Consider the following 14,539-nt stretch of genomic DNA (forward strand, 5'->3'; position numbering starts at 1 on the left):
CTAGGGCATTGAAACAGCATTTGTTGTTGAAGTAGAAGTCCTGGGAGTGCATTCTGACAAAGAACAGCAAAGGTAATCCAATTTATCTAATACTAATTCTGAGTTTTGTGAGCACCAAACTTGGTGGGTGTCAAATTAGCTAGCCTGTGATGGCCGAGCTATCTACTCAGAATATTGCAAAATGTGCTTTCGCCAAAAAGCTATTTTAAAATCTGACACCGCGATTGTATAAAGGAGTTCTGTATCTATAATTCTTAAAATAATTGTTATGTATTTTGTGAACGTTTATCGTGAGTAATTTAGTAAATTCACCGGATGTTTGTGGTGGGTATGCTAGTTCTGAACATCACATGCTAATGTAAAAAGCTGGTTTTTGATATAAATATGAACTTGATTGAACAAAACATGCATGTATTGTATAACATAAGGTCCTAGGAGTGTCATCTGATCATCAAAGGTTAGTGCTGCATTTAGCTGTGGTTTTGGTTTTTGTGACATATATGCTTGCTTTGAAAATGGCTGTGTGATTATTTTTGGCAGGGTACTCTCCTGACATAATCTAATGTTCTGCTTTCGCTGTAAAGCCTTTTTGAAATCGGACAATGTGGTTAGATTAACGAGAGTCTTGTCTTTAAAATGGTGTAAAATAGTCATATGTTTGAGAAATTGAAGTTATAGCATTTTTGAGGTATTTGTATTTCGCGCCACGCTTTACCGCTTGCGGAACGTCTGTCCTTAAGAAGTTAACATAGTGTCTAAAAAAGGGCCAGATGTGTACAGAATGGTGTCGTCTGCGTAGAGGTGGATCAAAGAATCACCCGCAGCAAGAGCGACATCATTGTAATATATAGAGAAAAAGCGTCGGCCCGAGAATTGAACCCTGTGGCACCCCCATAGAGACTGCCAGACGTCCGGACAACAGGCCTTCCGATTTGATACACTGAACTCTCTCTGAGAAGTAGTTAGTAGTTAGTGAACCAGGCGAGGCAGTCATTAGAGAACCCAAGGCTGTTGAGTCTGCCGATAAGAATACGGTGATTGACAGAGTCGAAAGCCTTGGCCAGGTCGATGAAGACGTCTGCACAGTACTGTCTTTTATTGATGGCGGCGTTGATATCGTTCAGGACCTTGAGCGTGGCTGTGAGTTTACTTCAAATAATGAGGCATGTCTTACCTATTTTATAAATACTTCCTCATGCCAATAACCAGGCCTTATCTCCTGTTTTATTGGTTTTCATATCAACTTCTTTTCATTGTCCAAAAGCACAATCCTAGTCATATTAGCAACCCATCATAGCTGTTGCTCTAAGATTCCTACTCTTTCTAACAAATATTTTAATCTCTGTCACATATGAAACTACTTGCATTAGTTGCGCTGTTTAGAACGGTGTTTTCCGCTAATTGCATTTGGGCAAATGTTTGAAAATGCCGTTTTATTATCTGCTTCATTACAGGAGTTGCATGTTCACCTCTAAAGGATCCCCCCCCCCAGCAGGACAGTTGAGCTAACGTTGGCTAATGTGATTAGCATGAGGTTGTAAGTAACAAGAACATTTCCCAGGACACAGACATATCTGATATGGGCAGAAAGCTTAAATTCTTGTTAATCTAACCGCACTCTCCAATTTATAGTAGCTAATACAGTGAAAGAATACCATGCTATTGTGACATTTTTTATTTTTTATTATTTATTATTCTATTGTCTGAGGAGAGTGCACAGTTATGAACTTGAAAATGTATTAATAAACCAATTAGGCACATTTGGGCAGTCTTGATACATTTTGAACAGAAATGCAATGATTCATTGAAACAGTCTAAAACTGTTTGCACATACACTGCTGCCATCTAGGGGCCAAAATCTAAATTGCATCTAAATCATATATTGGCTTTTTTCTTGCATTTCAAAGATGAAAAATAAAAACAAATGCATGTTTTTTCTTTGTATCATCTTTTACCAGATCTAATGTGATATATTCTCCTACATTAATTTCACATTTCCACAAACTTCAAAGTGTTTCCTTTCAAATGGTATCAAGAATATGCATATCCTTGCTTCATATCCTTGCTTCAGCTCCAGGCAGTTAGATTTGGGTATGTCATTTTTGGCGAAAATTGAAAGAAAAAAGTCAGACCCTTAAGAGGTTTTAATAGGCCTTTTGACTAAGACGATAGGCTTGCTATTCTTGCATGTTTTCATTAAGCTCAAAGAAAATCTCTGGTTCTTGTATGCATTCATAGTATCAAAGAGGAAGAGTCAAAGCGAGAGTTTTCACTCTCCCAAAAATTTTCGAAATAAGCCCAATGAGTTTCTATGGGCTTTTTTGGGGCCTAAGCTTGTCGCCTGCCTTGGGACGACTCCTATTGTTAGGGCGGAAACATAAGCATCTCGTCATTATATGTACAGATCTCTGATAGTATTTTCTGTTGGTCACGTGTTTAATGTTTGGAAAAAATGTAACCATTTGTTGAACAGGTAAATGAGGGTCAGTCAGTCGGCAGCAAAATTGACAGAAATGTGCATCCCTACTTGCAAGCTAGCGACTTAGCTATCAAGTTAGAAAACCAAATCCATTGCTGGAGCCCTTAGTTAGATAGTTAACTTATAGTTAGTTATAAGCAGCGGCGTAGCACACACCCCTGCAGCTCCCGCGAGGGGGGGGCCGAACCCCCAAATTTGTATTTTATTTTTATGGACGGTCCTGAAAATCACGCTGTGGCAAAAAAATATATACCCCGGTATACGGTATTTACGGTATACCGCCAAGCCCAATACAGACCCTGCTCCAAAAATAAAAAAAGGACACAGGAGTAAAAAGCAGTAAGTTAAGTTAAAAGGCTCTTACCTTCCTCATGGCGTAGGTACTGGTTTCCCCCACGGTCTCGGGCCAGAGACCAGGCCTCTCCTTCGTCGCTCTCGCAGAACTCCACCACACTGTTTTTGTCCAGCTGCACCCACGTCCCATCCGTGTTTACCACCTGACGCACAACACAATGCTCTTTATCCCTATATACGCGCACACACAAATGCTACAGTCCACACACGCACACAGCACCATTCTCTCAAATACAATCCCATCCCCCTATACATGAATGTACATCATTCCTTCAGAACAATTCCATACGTCATTGTAGCTATAATATTTCTCATAAAAGCAGCATTTTGCAGAGATCACTGGCTAAAGAGAATTAATTAAACAACTTACTCTAAAAGTGAATCATATTGAAAGGTAAATTCATGATTGTCTTGGTTTTCTAAAGGTCCTGAAAAAATCATCACTTTAGACAGACGGACACAAATGGAAAGTGGAAATGTTAATAAATGCAGAGATTGCACTGCATAGAGAGAGCGAGCGAGACTTAGTGAGTATTTCTATTATTCTTCGTAGCTTAGTATCTCCTTGCCACCTTCTCAACCCTACTGGAGGAGGTTCAAGGTTCCTCCCCTTAGACCATCTTTTCCGATGCGTGTTGAGAAGGAGACGAGGAGATAGGATGTGGGGAATCGAGGAAAGATTCAATGAGAAAGAGCCGGGGAGCCATTGGTTCAGAGAGGGCATTCTAGTAACAGCATGACAACACCACATCCCCAATCAGAGGTCAAGCAGGAAGTAGGCAACATTCAGCACATCCGGGTCAAGGAATTTTAGAGAGTATAAAAATGTCCACCAAGAAACAAGATGACAGAAGGTGTAAGAGAGAAGATTCATCTGAGGTACAGTATGGCTTCAGCATTTCAAGAATCCAATGTCAGAAAATAGTGAATGATATTTTTTTTTTGCAAACAGAAAATATTGAATCAGTTTCAAATTATAAATAAACTAAGATAGTTTAAACTATCCTGAACAAAAATATAAATGCAACGTGGAGTGCACAAAAATCTTATTTCCCTCAAATTTTCTGCACAAATGTTTTTACATCCCTGTTAGTGAGCATTTCTCCTTTGCCAAGATAATCCATCCACCTGACAGATGTAGCATTTCAAGAAGCTGATTAACAGCATGATCATTACACAGGTGCCAGGGACAATAAAAGGCCACTCTAAAATGTGCAGTTTTGTCACAACACGACAGATGTCGCAAGTTTTGAAGGAACGTGCAATTGGCATGCTGACTGCAGGAATGTCCACCAGAGCTGTTGCCAAATAATTCAATGTTGATTTCTCTACCATAAGATGCCTCTAATGTAATTATAGAGAATTTGGCAGTATGTCCAACCGGCCTCAACCGCAGACCACATGTAACCACGCCAGCCCAGGACCTCCAAATCCGTCTTCTTCACCTGCGGGATCGTCTGACACCAGCCACCGGGACAGCTGATGGAACTGAGGAGTATTTATGTCTGTAATAAAGCCCTTTTGTGAGGAAAAACTCATTCTGATTGGCTGGGCCTGGCTCCCAACTGGGTGGGCCTTTGACCTCCCAGGCCCACCCATGGCTGCGCCCCTGCCCAGTCATCTGAAATCCATAGATTTCAATTGACTGATTTCCTAATATGAACTGTAACTCAGTAAAATCGTGAACATTTTGCATGTTGCGTTTATATTTTTGTTCAGTATATATTAAAATGAACGAAAATGTATAAATGCAAAAGGAAACAAAAAAGGAAAAAAAATGCTGTAGCCACTGGAGTGTGTTCTTTAAAGAAAAGAGCCTCCACATGTTGAAAGAAAGGACAGAGCACACACCCACACCCAAAGGCATCTCATGTATTCACCCTTTCAATGGTAAAGTACATACATCCAAAACAAGTAAACCAATTTACAAGCAAAAGGGGGAGGAAACAAGACATTACAACTTCTGTCTGTTTTGCAAAGAGAGATCAAAGTAGAAGAGTGAAACAAAAAAAAACGGTATAAGAACTACAAAATAGTAACTAAGTAATCTAGATTGATTAATTATCATTTAAAGGTAGCCACAATAAGTCATTTAAGACATCACATTTGTTATTTTCAGTTTTTTTTTGGGGGGGGGGTGCGTACCTCGCCTACTGCCTTGACCGTGTTCCCAAGTACTAACATTCCAATGGGGATACCCCTAAGGTTTGGGCAGCTTCTGATGTTGTGACCCGAGGGACCCGTCTTCACTACCTTATAAAGCCCAGGGCCACCGCCCTGCCCCACCCTGTCCTGCTCCCACATGGAGGGGGCCTCTTGGGAGGGGCGGCCGCTGGAGCTCACCTCCTTAACACTCTGCTCCGATTGGCCTCCTGCCTCCTGCAAGAGGGAATTGACAGGCGTTAATACCAATCAGGCTAGGTTAGAAGACTACAGTCAATGGAAGAGTATTGATGGATTTGCCTGATGTGATGTCATATTTTCATCCTGATTCCTGACAACTGTGTGTGTATGTGTCTTATGACTAGTGTTTCAAGTTATCAAATAATCAAAGTTCCATCATTTCTATTCAAGTTTTACAGTACTGTCCAAAGAGCTATCAGTTCAACAAAACCAGTAGGATTCACTCTCTGTAACAAATGTTGACATAAACCTAAAGCATAGCTCCCGAGTGGCATAGCTCCCGAGTGGCGATCCCAGGCTGTATCACAACCGGCCGTTCATAACTGACTTGCCTAGTTAAATAAAGGTAAAAAAAAACGTACTTCAATGCTGCAGCAATGACTATGAGATCTTTCGAGGACACCCTATGAGCATCAAGTGCACAGGTTGTTGTTGGGCTGATACTGTCTCAATGGCATAAAGTGGACAAGACAGGTTTCATTGGCAACACATGAATGCCACAAAGTTCTCAAAAAGTGTGACGACTAAAAGTATGACTAAATTCATCAACTAAAATAATGTATCACTTCATACTGTGCAAGCCTGAAATATGTTTCAATTGTTTCATAGATGTGTGGTTATGGGTAGACTTCTACTAACAAGGGAGATGAATGTTAGCATGGGAAAAATCTGAAAAGAATTATCCACTCACTACTGTAAATTGCTCTGGATAAGAGCATCTGCTAAATTACGAAAATGTCAAATGTAAATGACAAAATGGGGGCCAGAGTACTAGACACATACAGTAGGCTACATGTCATCTACCCTTTCATACAAAAGCCACATGTAACATATTAGTGTTATTGTTATTAATCCTCATGCAACACACAAATGTCCATTTCACTCAATAGCTTGAATATCATGTGAAATGGGAACAAAGTTATCACGGGACAGACGGCATAACAAATGGACCTTGAATGAATAGTTGATTCCTAAAGGGGAATTGAGGTAGAACGACAGTGTTCTTAAATTAAACTACTCAGAAAGTCATGCAACTGTGGTTAAAAACTCAAAGTTCACTATAACTCAAATTCAAGAACTTCACAGGGGGGAGGGGTTTCAATAGGAAACGTAGAAATAACAGATGGATGAAAAAGCAACAGAGCAGCCAAGCCATACACATCTCTCCTTCACACAACTCACCTGTGGGAATATAGTTAAGGGGGTCCACAACAAAAAGCCGATATCTCTGACTCCTTGGCTAGCGTTAAAGACACTCTGAGCAACAAATCGTAAGTACAAGTCAAGAAACGGCAAGAGGATTCATTTAAGTGTGAGAAAAAGGGAGAGAACAAGCGCTGATGTATGTTTTTGGGAAGAAATCATTAATATTATTTCTGCAATTTTGGCCGTGTTTAAGTTATTTTGTAATTGAACTTGAGAAGAGTAGGCTTTCACCAACTTTGACGGGGTACCAGAAAGGCCTTGTACTCAAGCAATTGTGAAGAAATGGCAAGATGTTGTGAAGGATTCGGAACACAGACATTTTTTATTTTGTGTGGGAAGGGGTTGGAATTTTTAAACCCATGTTGGGTTAACAATCCCCCCCCAGAAAATCTCTTAAAATCCCTTTCAACACATAGGATGTAATGTGTCATGCTGTTTGACAACACCCTTTACATAGAAGCCTCTGTGAACCTTAGAAGTCTCATAGAGCAACCAAATGCATAGGTGGAATTGTGGAGTGGTAGAAGCACAATTTCTATATCAAACTGTGTAAAACTGTGTAAAACCATCCATTTTACGAATAGCTGTGAATACGTAGGCAATGACTTTTAATTAATGAAAATGAACATTTCTTAATCTATCCACCTATGAAGTCCCTGATTAGACAGGGCCAGTTTCCCAGACCCAGATTAAGCCTAGTCCTGGACTAAAAAGCATGCACAAAATGAAAAATATTTTTTTTTTAGGCCAGGACTAGGCTTCATCTGAGTCTAACAAACTGGCCTTTAGATTTTAGAGGTTGTTTGTGCCATGGACACAAATGTATGTGAAATCTCTTTTGAGAGAGAAGAGCTTTTTTTGTGTTGCTCTGAGGTGCTTGTGCTTATGAAGCGTGGGCGAGAAGAAGCAATGAGGAAGAGGTGAAGAGAATAGCAGACAGTGCAGGTAAGACCCTCTTAAACTAAACACACTGAAATTGCTCATCGACTACCTCTCTCTTTCTGGTCCATTCATGCATTGGGGATGCCTTCAATGCATTAAACATGTATTAACTGATCATGTGAAGGTTTTTCGAGAGTCCAACTGAACGCATGATTCTAGTCACGCCAAATTAAATATTTGTAATCACCTGAGACATGCACGTTGCCCGTTGTGAGGGCTCATGACACAGCAGTGACGTCCATTTGGACACATCATGCAACAACACACTTAAGTTCTTTCAAACTCTTAAAGGAGGTTCTCAATACTTCATGCTTGTAGACATTTGGGGAACGGATACCATCCAATATCACTATACACAGTGTAGGTAGGTAGGTAGTAGATAAAGGGGAATCTTCAAACTTCAATACAACCATCATCACACATCAAATCAATCCCATTGAGTTGGGGGGGGGGGGTTCCAATTGAGTTACACATGAATGGTGGAAGCACTGATTTGTGATGTTTTCCCCAAATGAGCAGCATACCCTTCTATCCTACAGACTGACTGACTGACTGACTGACCGTCATTTTACTTACGTTGGCTGGGACCAGCAGGCTCCTGCCCACGTGCTGGTTAAAAGAGAGGCACCAGGCTTCAGTGTACCCATTCATGTTGGGCACATACTTCTTTACTGTCTCATCATTCAGCCTGAGCCAAACACCATCATCATTGTGGATCTATGGGAAAACAAGCAACAGAGGGCAGAGAGCACAGCCATGCCCCCTCATGTCACTATGGAAACAGAAAGAGGGGTGGCGGATTTCCCCGAGCAATAAGAACACCTTACGCGAGGCTGCAGCGGAAGAGGGAGGCCGAATAATAGGGTAGTCAACTGAATGGCTCCAGAAACCCAGATTCAACAAGAAGAAAGGCAGAGTCACCTATACTGAGTGGTGCAGAACAATGTAAAACCCAGGTTTAAAACCTGTCCTAAAATAAATGGATGATGCTTGGTAGCATGCTTTGTGAAAACACACTGAACTGAGAGTAACATCACTTAGCAGAATGCTGTGACTCTCTCTAGTATTGGTTTGGACGGTCTCTACTTTTTGCCAAGGTTTGAGAAGAGGATTGTCGAAAACTCTGAAAGGCCTTCCTAGGCTAAAATGGAGGACAAAATTCTGACTGGTGCTTCTTTCCTACACAAAACTGTATGCAACATGCTCTGCCATAAGGTTGATGTTGTTCTCGCTGCAGCCTCGGAGTGTCTTGCATGTGTATGAAGCAACACAAAGGCAAAAGTAACAAATAAGTGAGCTCAGAAGAAAAGCAGCAATAACTAGAAAGAGGTAGACACACTGCAGTTTTACTGTACTCAAAACCGTCATACACATTTACTCTGTAGATGGCGAGGACTGAATCCTGACTCGTATTCTGCACATATATCTCAGATTTCCACTGAAATCCCCCACTGACCATAATGCATGACTTGCGCGAAAGTCTGAGGTTGAAAAATCCCAGAAACTTTCCCAAAGTTCACAGGTTTTCCAGAAGGTTGGAGGAACTTTTGTGAATGTTTCTGTAATGTTGCAAACCTTTAAGGTCACACACTTGGATCTCAAGTTATTATGCAGTAAAAATAAAAGAGGAATTAAGAAAAAAACAGAAACAAAAACAGAAGACAAAGGTAAAAGAAAATAAAGAGAATCTAATGCTACAACTCGATCAAATCGCCTAGTCTAGAACAGTTTACCTCATCAATGAAAGTGATGGTGCCATTGACTTGCACTATGCCTATCTGTTCGCTCTGCAGGGAAGGGTGACTACGCACACGGAGGCCTGCGCTGTCCTTGGACACAAATTTGCGGACCTGAGAGAAGCAGAGGAGACAGGAAGACAGTAAGCCAGTAAGCCGTAGGAGCCTCAGGAGGGGAAAGCGAAAAAGAGGCAACAGAGGGGAGGAGGACACACACACTGCAGAGACGCAGACATAATTACAAAGGTAATGCAGGCACTCTTGGTCACGGATCACACACACGCACGCATGTAAAGTGTACACACACACAGAGACACACACAGTGGGAGAAAGTGTAGAAGTGCTCCGTTCTGAAGAGTGCTGGTTGGACATATCTAGTGCAAACCCAAGGTTGACTTGAAAAACAGATGGTTAAAAAATAAAAATGTAATCAATTAAAACAATAAGAAACCCTACCATCCACCCAATTATCTTATTGGCATTGGATATGATCCACTGTACACAAGATCAGAAGGGAGATACAAAGAGCTTAGTGGAAATTTGCAGTTTGTTGCTTGTTTCCCCATTTTCAGTTAAATTATTGTCAGCCACAAAAACAATAATATATAACTTGGTTCGTGACAGTGGAAATATTCACTGCATGTTGCAATGTTCTTCATGATAAATGTCTAAACAGATAAGCACCAGTTGGAATGAGAGTGAACAAAACGTGAAATAAATATTCCTATGCATTACATCCAGACACTTTCAACAGCTGGAATAAACAACAGAGGACCAGAAACAAACAGTGAATGAACACACTACTGGCTGTGACGGTGTGTTTTCAGGATCTTTGGTTTAGGGACACGTGTGTTCACAGATGAGTGTGTGTTCTCAGGTGTGTGTGTGGGGTCAGGTGTGTCGGTCTTACCTTGCTAGGTTGGGGCTCGGCCTTGGGTTTAACCATCTGTGTGCCTGGTGGGATCATGCCTTTAGGAGGGTCTTTCACCTCCACCTCCAGACCAGCATCTAGTGGGTTAAACATGCACAGTCCACACTCCGCTAGCAGATAACTTTCATTTATATTAACAACTAATATATGTTTAATAGATTTCCTAACTAATACAGTTTGTTTCTCTAATAATAGACTAACCACAATACCAACATATCGTTTTTGGAGGGCTTGTGCTGTGACAAACTTTAAATGAACAAAAACAAAAAAATGACAAAAAGACCAACAACAAAAAAAATGACAAAATGATCAACTGACTTGAGCTCTAGTCCAATTTGAATACAGGAAAATGGGAATCTCTTAACTTACTACAATGAAATGACTAAATAGAAATATAAGTGAACCCAACCCTGTTCTACGTTACCGATCTCAATGCCGTCGATGGTGACGTGGATTGTGTAGAGGCCCACAGCCCCGGGGGTCCAGTTGGCACTGTACGTCCCGTCTGTGTTGGCCCGGATCAACATGTTCTCACTGGGCCTGGCGGTAGAGAGAAACAGGGATGAAAGCGTTTCACTCCAAATGAACAGACCCGCTTCCCTCTCACTTCTCATCAAATTTTGTCATAAAACCTGGGTCCAAATGGTGTTCGTTCTCATTAAATTACTTTTGCTGCACTTGATTGACCTATATCTTATCTCTTACCTCTTTGGAGTGGGTGAAGCAAAGCGAAGCTCCTCAAACGAGTAATTCTCATAGGCCTGGACAAGGAGAAAATAAACATGGTGTCAAAAAAGGTTACGCTCTCAAAAAAAGAAATAATTTCTCTGTATTATTTCACAAGGAAACATGGGCCAGTTGAGCAACAGCTTCCCCTTTAGTTTTAAGTTTTTTATTTAACCTTTATTTAGCCTGGGAATCATGCTGAGACCACTGTCTCTTTTGCAGATGAGCCCTTCACGAACACGTCAGTTAACAACAATTAAACTATAAATATCTATATACACAATACATAAAAAATGTAAAGTAAAACACACTCATATGAAACAAACACATTCTTCTAGGTTCTGCCATGTTGCTTTTCCATTCAGATCTATCTGACATGTGAAGGGAAAAGAACAAGAGCAGAGAGAAGTGTACTTGGAATCTTCTTGGCATAAAACGCATCCCAGGAAGAAACAAACCAGTATTTTTTACTTACAAGCTGATACATTTGTTTCATTCTAATGCACAGAGATAAAACATTTTTAATCTAAACACGTAGTATTATTATTATATTTTTTAAATGTACATATTTTTGATTTTGTACTTTTACCCCTTTTTCTCGCCAATTTTGTGACATTCAATTGGTAGTTACAGTCTTGTCCCATCGCTGGGGCGGCAGGTAGCCTAGTGCTTAGAGTGTTGGGCCAGTAACCGAAAGGTTGCTGGATCGAATCCCCGAGCTGACAAGGTAAAATCTGTCGTTCTGCCCCTGAACAAGGCTGTTCCCCAGTAGGCCGTAATTGTAAATAATAAATTCTTAAGGAAACACTGTACAACTGGCGACCGTGTCAGCGGCCCGCCACAGGAGTTGCTAGATAGCGAAGGGACAAGGACATCCCGGCCGGCCAAACCCTCCCATAACCCAGACGGCTGGGCCAATTGTGTGTCGCCTCATGGGTCTCCCAGTCGCGGCCGGCTGTGACACAGCCCATGATCGAACCCAGGTCTGTAGTGACGCCTCAAGCACTGCAATGTTTTTATCTCTATGGTTTGTGGTTCCCTAACCTTCATCATTGTGATGGCAATGTAGCGCGCTTCCTTGACGATCATGGGCTCATAGGTGGCCTCCAGCTTGGGCATGGGCAGGCCCCCGAAGGTAAGGTCAGCGGTGCCCGAGGAGGAGGGGTTGGTGCTGCCTGGGAGACGCTGCAGCTTCCTCATGCACTCCTGCTGCATGGACTTCTTCTGGGAGACGGGCACCGCCTTCACCTCCACCTGGGAGAAAGAGGGAGAGACATGGGCGTACAGTTCGCAAACGTTAGCACAGATATACTCATTTTTATGTTCACCATGAAAATGTGCTAACATTACATTGGGTTCAAATCTGCTGAGACTATCAGCACCCAGTCATTTTCGATGGACACAAGGGGACACTCAGCAACTTAAAGGTTGGCAACTAGAGAGCTCGTGCCCAGAGTTGAAAATGTCCCAAGTTAACCTTTCCATTAACAGCCTGTCATCCCGTATGTCATTGATAAGTGCCTAAATTGGAATGCAGTGGCTGTACATTAACCTGCTATACATGTCGTCAGAGCTCAGGTTTCTCCGCTTCACAGCTCTGTATGTGTTTTGACTGACAGCCGTTATAAACTGGAGCACCGCACACGACAAGATGCCACAAATCATATCCAATGTTACGTCACATGCTTCATAAACAACTGGTGTAGACACGGGTAAGTCCTTTTCCAATAATGCAGAGTTAAAAGGAAAAAATAAATATATATTTATTTAATGGGGCTACTTTTGCACATTTGTTGTTGTCTGAGTGAGTGAAATGCTGAGTGAGGGAAATGCTGTAAATCGAGAGGAGTTGATGTGTTCTGACAGATGAGACGTTGAGGATTATAATAAATACCGCTTTGATGTCACACAAGCACTACACATTTCTATATTTTAAAACGTTTATGATCACTATGTTTGATCCAGTTACATGGATGCGTTATACCCTGTGTTGTCCTGAACAGCTTGAGCCTATGTTTGTCGTATTGTGAAGAACATTTGCCGCGGAACACACATTTGAATGCATTCATGACTCCATTCTATGCCCACCAAAATTACAATCTGTTTGTCTGAAGTGCCTTTTGAAAGCCTAACACTGTAGTATCTTATTTTACAACTTAGCTAGCCATGTTGGCAATAGAATTAGCTTGCAAATGATGCCCACCTGACAAAGAATGTGATTTATTATGTATTGTTTTTGGATTGTGTTTTTGGAGGGCAGCAGGTAGCCTAGCGGTTAAAAGCATTGGGCCAGTAACCGAATGGTCGCTGGTTTGAATCCTCGAGCAGACTAAGTGAAAAATCTGTCGATGTGTCCTTGAGCAAGGCACTTATAATTGCTCCTGTAAGTCGCTCTGGATAAGAGCATCTGCTAAATTACTTAAATGTCAAAGTGCATTGAACTAGTTAGACACTAGTTAGACCTCACGCTCAAAGCCTTGGAATAGTTTTTTCTTGTCTTGCGCCAATTCCAACATTTCAATTAATATTCTTATTATGTTACTGAATGTATCCAGAGAATTTTCAGATTTTGTTACTGACAAACACGGTGAAAAGTACAGTAAATGCAAAATGTACTGTACATAAAATAATGTAATGTTTGGATTCAGTTTTGTGTCAGGTGAACTGTTTTGTCCTCAGCTTTGGTCTGATCATTTCCCCATAATCTCCAAAGTGTTCTCTTTCAGTTGCTACCATGGTCATCCATATACTTTTTACAGTTATTTTGTTAAAAAGATTTCAATTTGGCACTATCTATATAGGCCAATGTAAGGGTTTAATGCAAATTTCAGTGACTTGGTAGCTAGCTTTCTCGCCAAGTCAAAACAACAGGTTAGCTAACAGTCTGAATAGGTAGTGTGCTGCAAACATAAGTGGATGATCACTGTCACTACAAAATCATGTGATGATGTAGGCTTTATATTACGAGGTAATAATCGGGGGGGGGGGAAGGGGAAAAAAACCCTGACCTTCATGTTTGGCACGTGCACTATGTCTCCGTACTGGTCTTTGGTCTGGACGGCCACTGTGGTGGGCCAGCTGCAGCGGATGTCGTCCTTGTTCAGAATCAGAGACGTCTTCTGGGGGTCCGCGTACGAGTCTGGCTGCAGCCACCTGGAAGGGGGAGAGGGGGGGCATTTATGCATTAATCTATTTATTGACGACCTGGCCATGAGCTGATATTTGTTTCAGAGTAGTGTGTGTTTGTGCGTGTACGTACGTCCATGCTTAGTGTGCGTGTGGGAATGTGTGTCTGGGCCTAAGTTTTTTGTGTCTACATGCTCTCTTCCTTTCTCTCACCTGGCCAGGCGTCCTCCGCTGGAGTTCTGCACACAGGTGATAAAGTCCTCCAGGAAGGAGTGCTCGTTGGTCTGCAGGTGCAGGGGCAGGTTGCCCTCAAGAGCCTCCAGGATGGTGGGGAGTGGGACAGGGCCAGCCCCTTGCCCAGGATACCTGAGTGGGCCTTACACACCTGTGGGGAGAGGGGGGAGTTAAGGGGGGAAGGAGAGGGGGTGGAGATGGAAGTATGTCATGGTGACATGCTGAAGAAGGCTTGATGGAAGAAATGTGTCCATTGTGATTTTTCATAAGTAATGGTTACACCCTTGATAGCTTTAGTTAGGTCACAATGTGATTTTCATAAAAAAGTTAAATGACATCAGAATACCTGGAGAGAGGCCTCTTCAAGAATCTCAAGGTCCTCTTCAAGTTCATTCCCTGGAA

The 14,539-nt window shown here is 41.7% G+C and overlaps 1 protein-coding gene across 1 annotated transcript in view; it reads right to left on the reverse strand.

Moving 5' to 3' along the window:
• LOC100380858 (E3 ubiquitin-protein ligase MYCBP2) overlaps positions 1 to 14,539 on the reverse strand; it is a 356,005-nt gene that overhangs the window by 76,400 nt on the left and 265,066 nt on the right. The window contains 12 exon segments of the mRNA XM_045707688.1: positions 2,844 to 2,976; positions 4,979 to 5,212; positions 7,961 to 8,101; positions 9,118 to 9,234; positions 10,031 to 10,128; positions 10,476 to 10,591; positions 10,757 to 10,812; positions 11,822 to 12,031; positions 13,786 to 13,930; positions 14,117 to 14,237; positions 14,240 to 14,288; positions 14,484 to 14,533. Coding sequence (XP_045563644.1) covers positions 2,844 to 2,976; positions 4,979 to 5,212; positions 7,961 to 8,101; positions 9,118 to 9,234; positions 10,031 to 10,128; positions 10,476 to 10,591; positions 10,757 to 10,812; positions 11,822 to 12,031; positions 13,786 to 13,930; positions 14,117 to 14,237; positions 14,240 to 14,288; positions 14,484 to 14,533 — 1,470 coding nt within the window.

The sequence above is a fragment of the Salmo salar genome, chromosome ssa25, assembly GCF_905237065.1.
Source record: "Salmo salar chromosome ssa25, Ssal_v3.1, whole genome shotgun sequence".
Taxonomy (NCBI): Eukaryota; Metazoa; Chordata; class Actinopteri; order Salmoniformes; family Salmonidae; genus Salmo; species Salmo salar.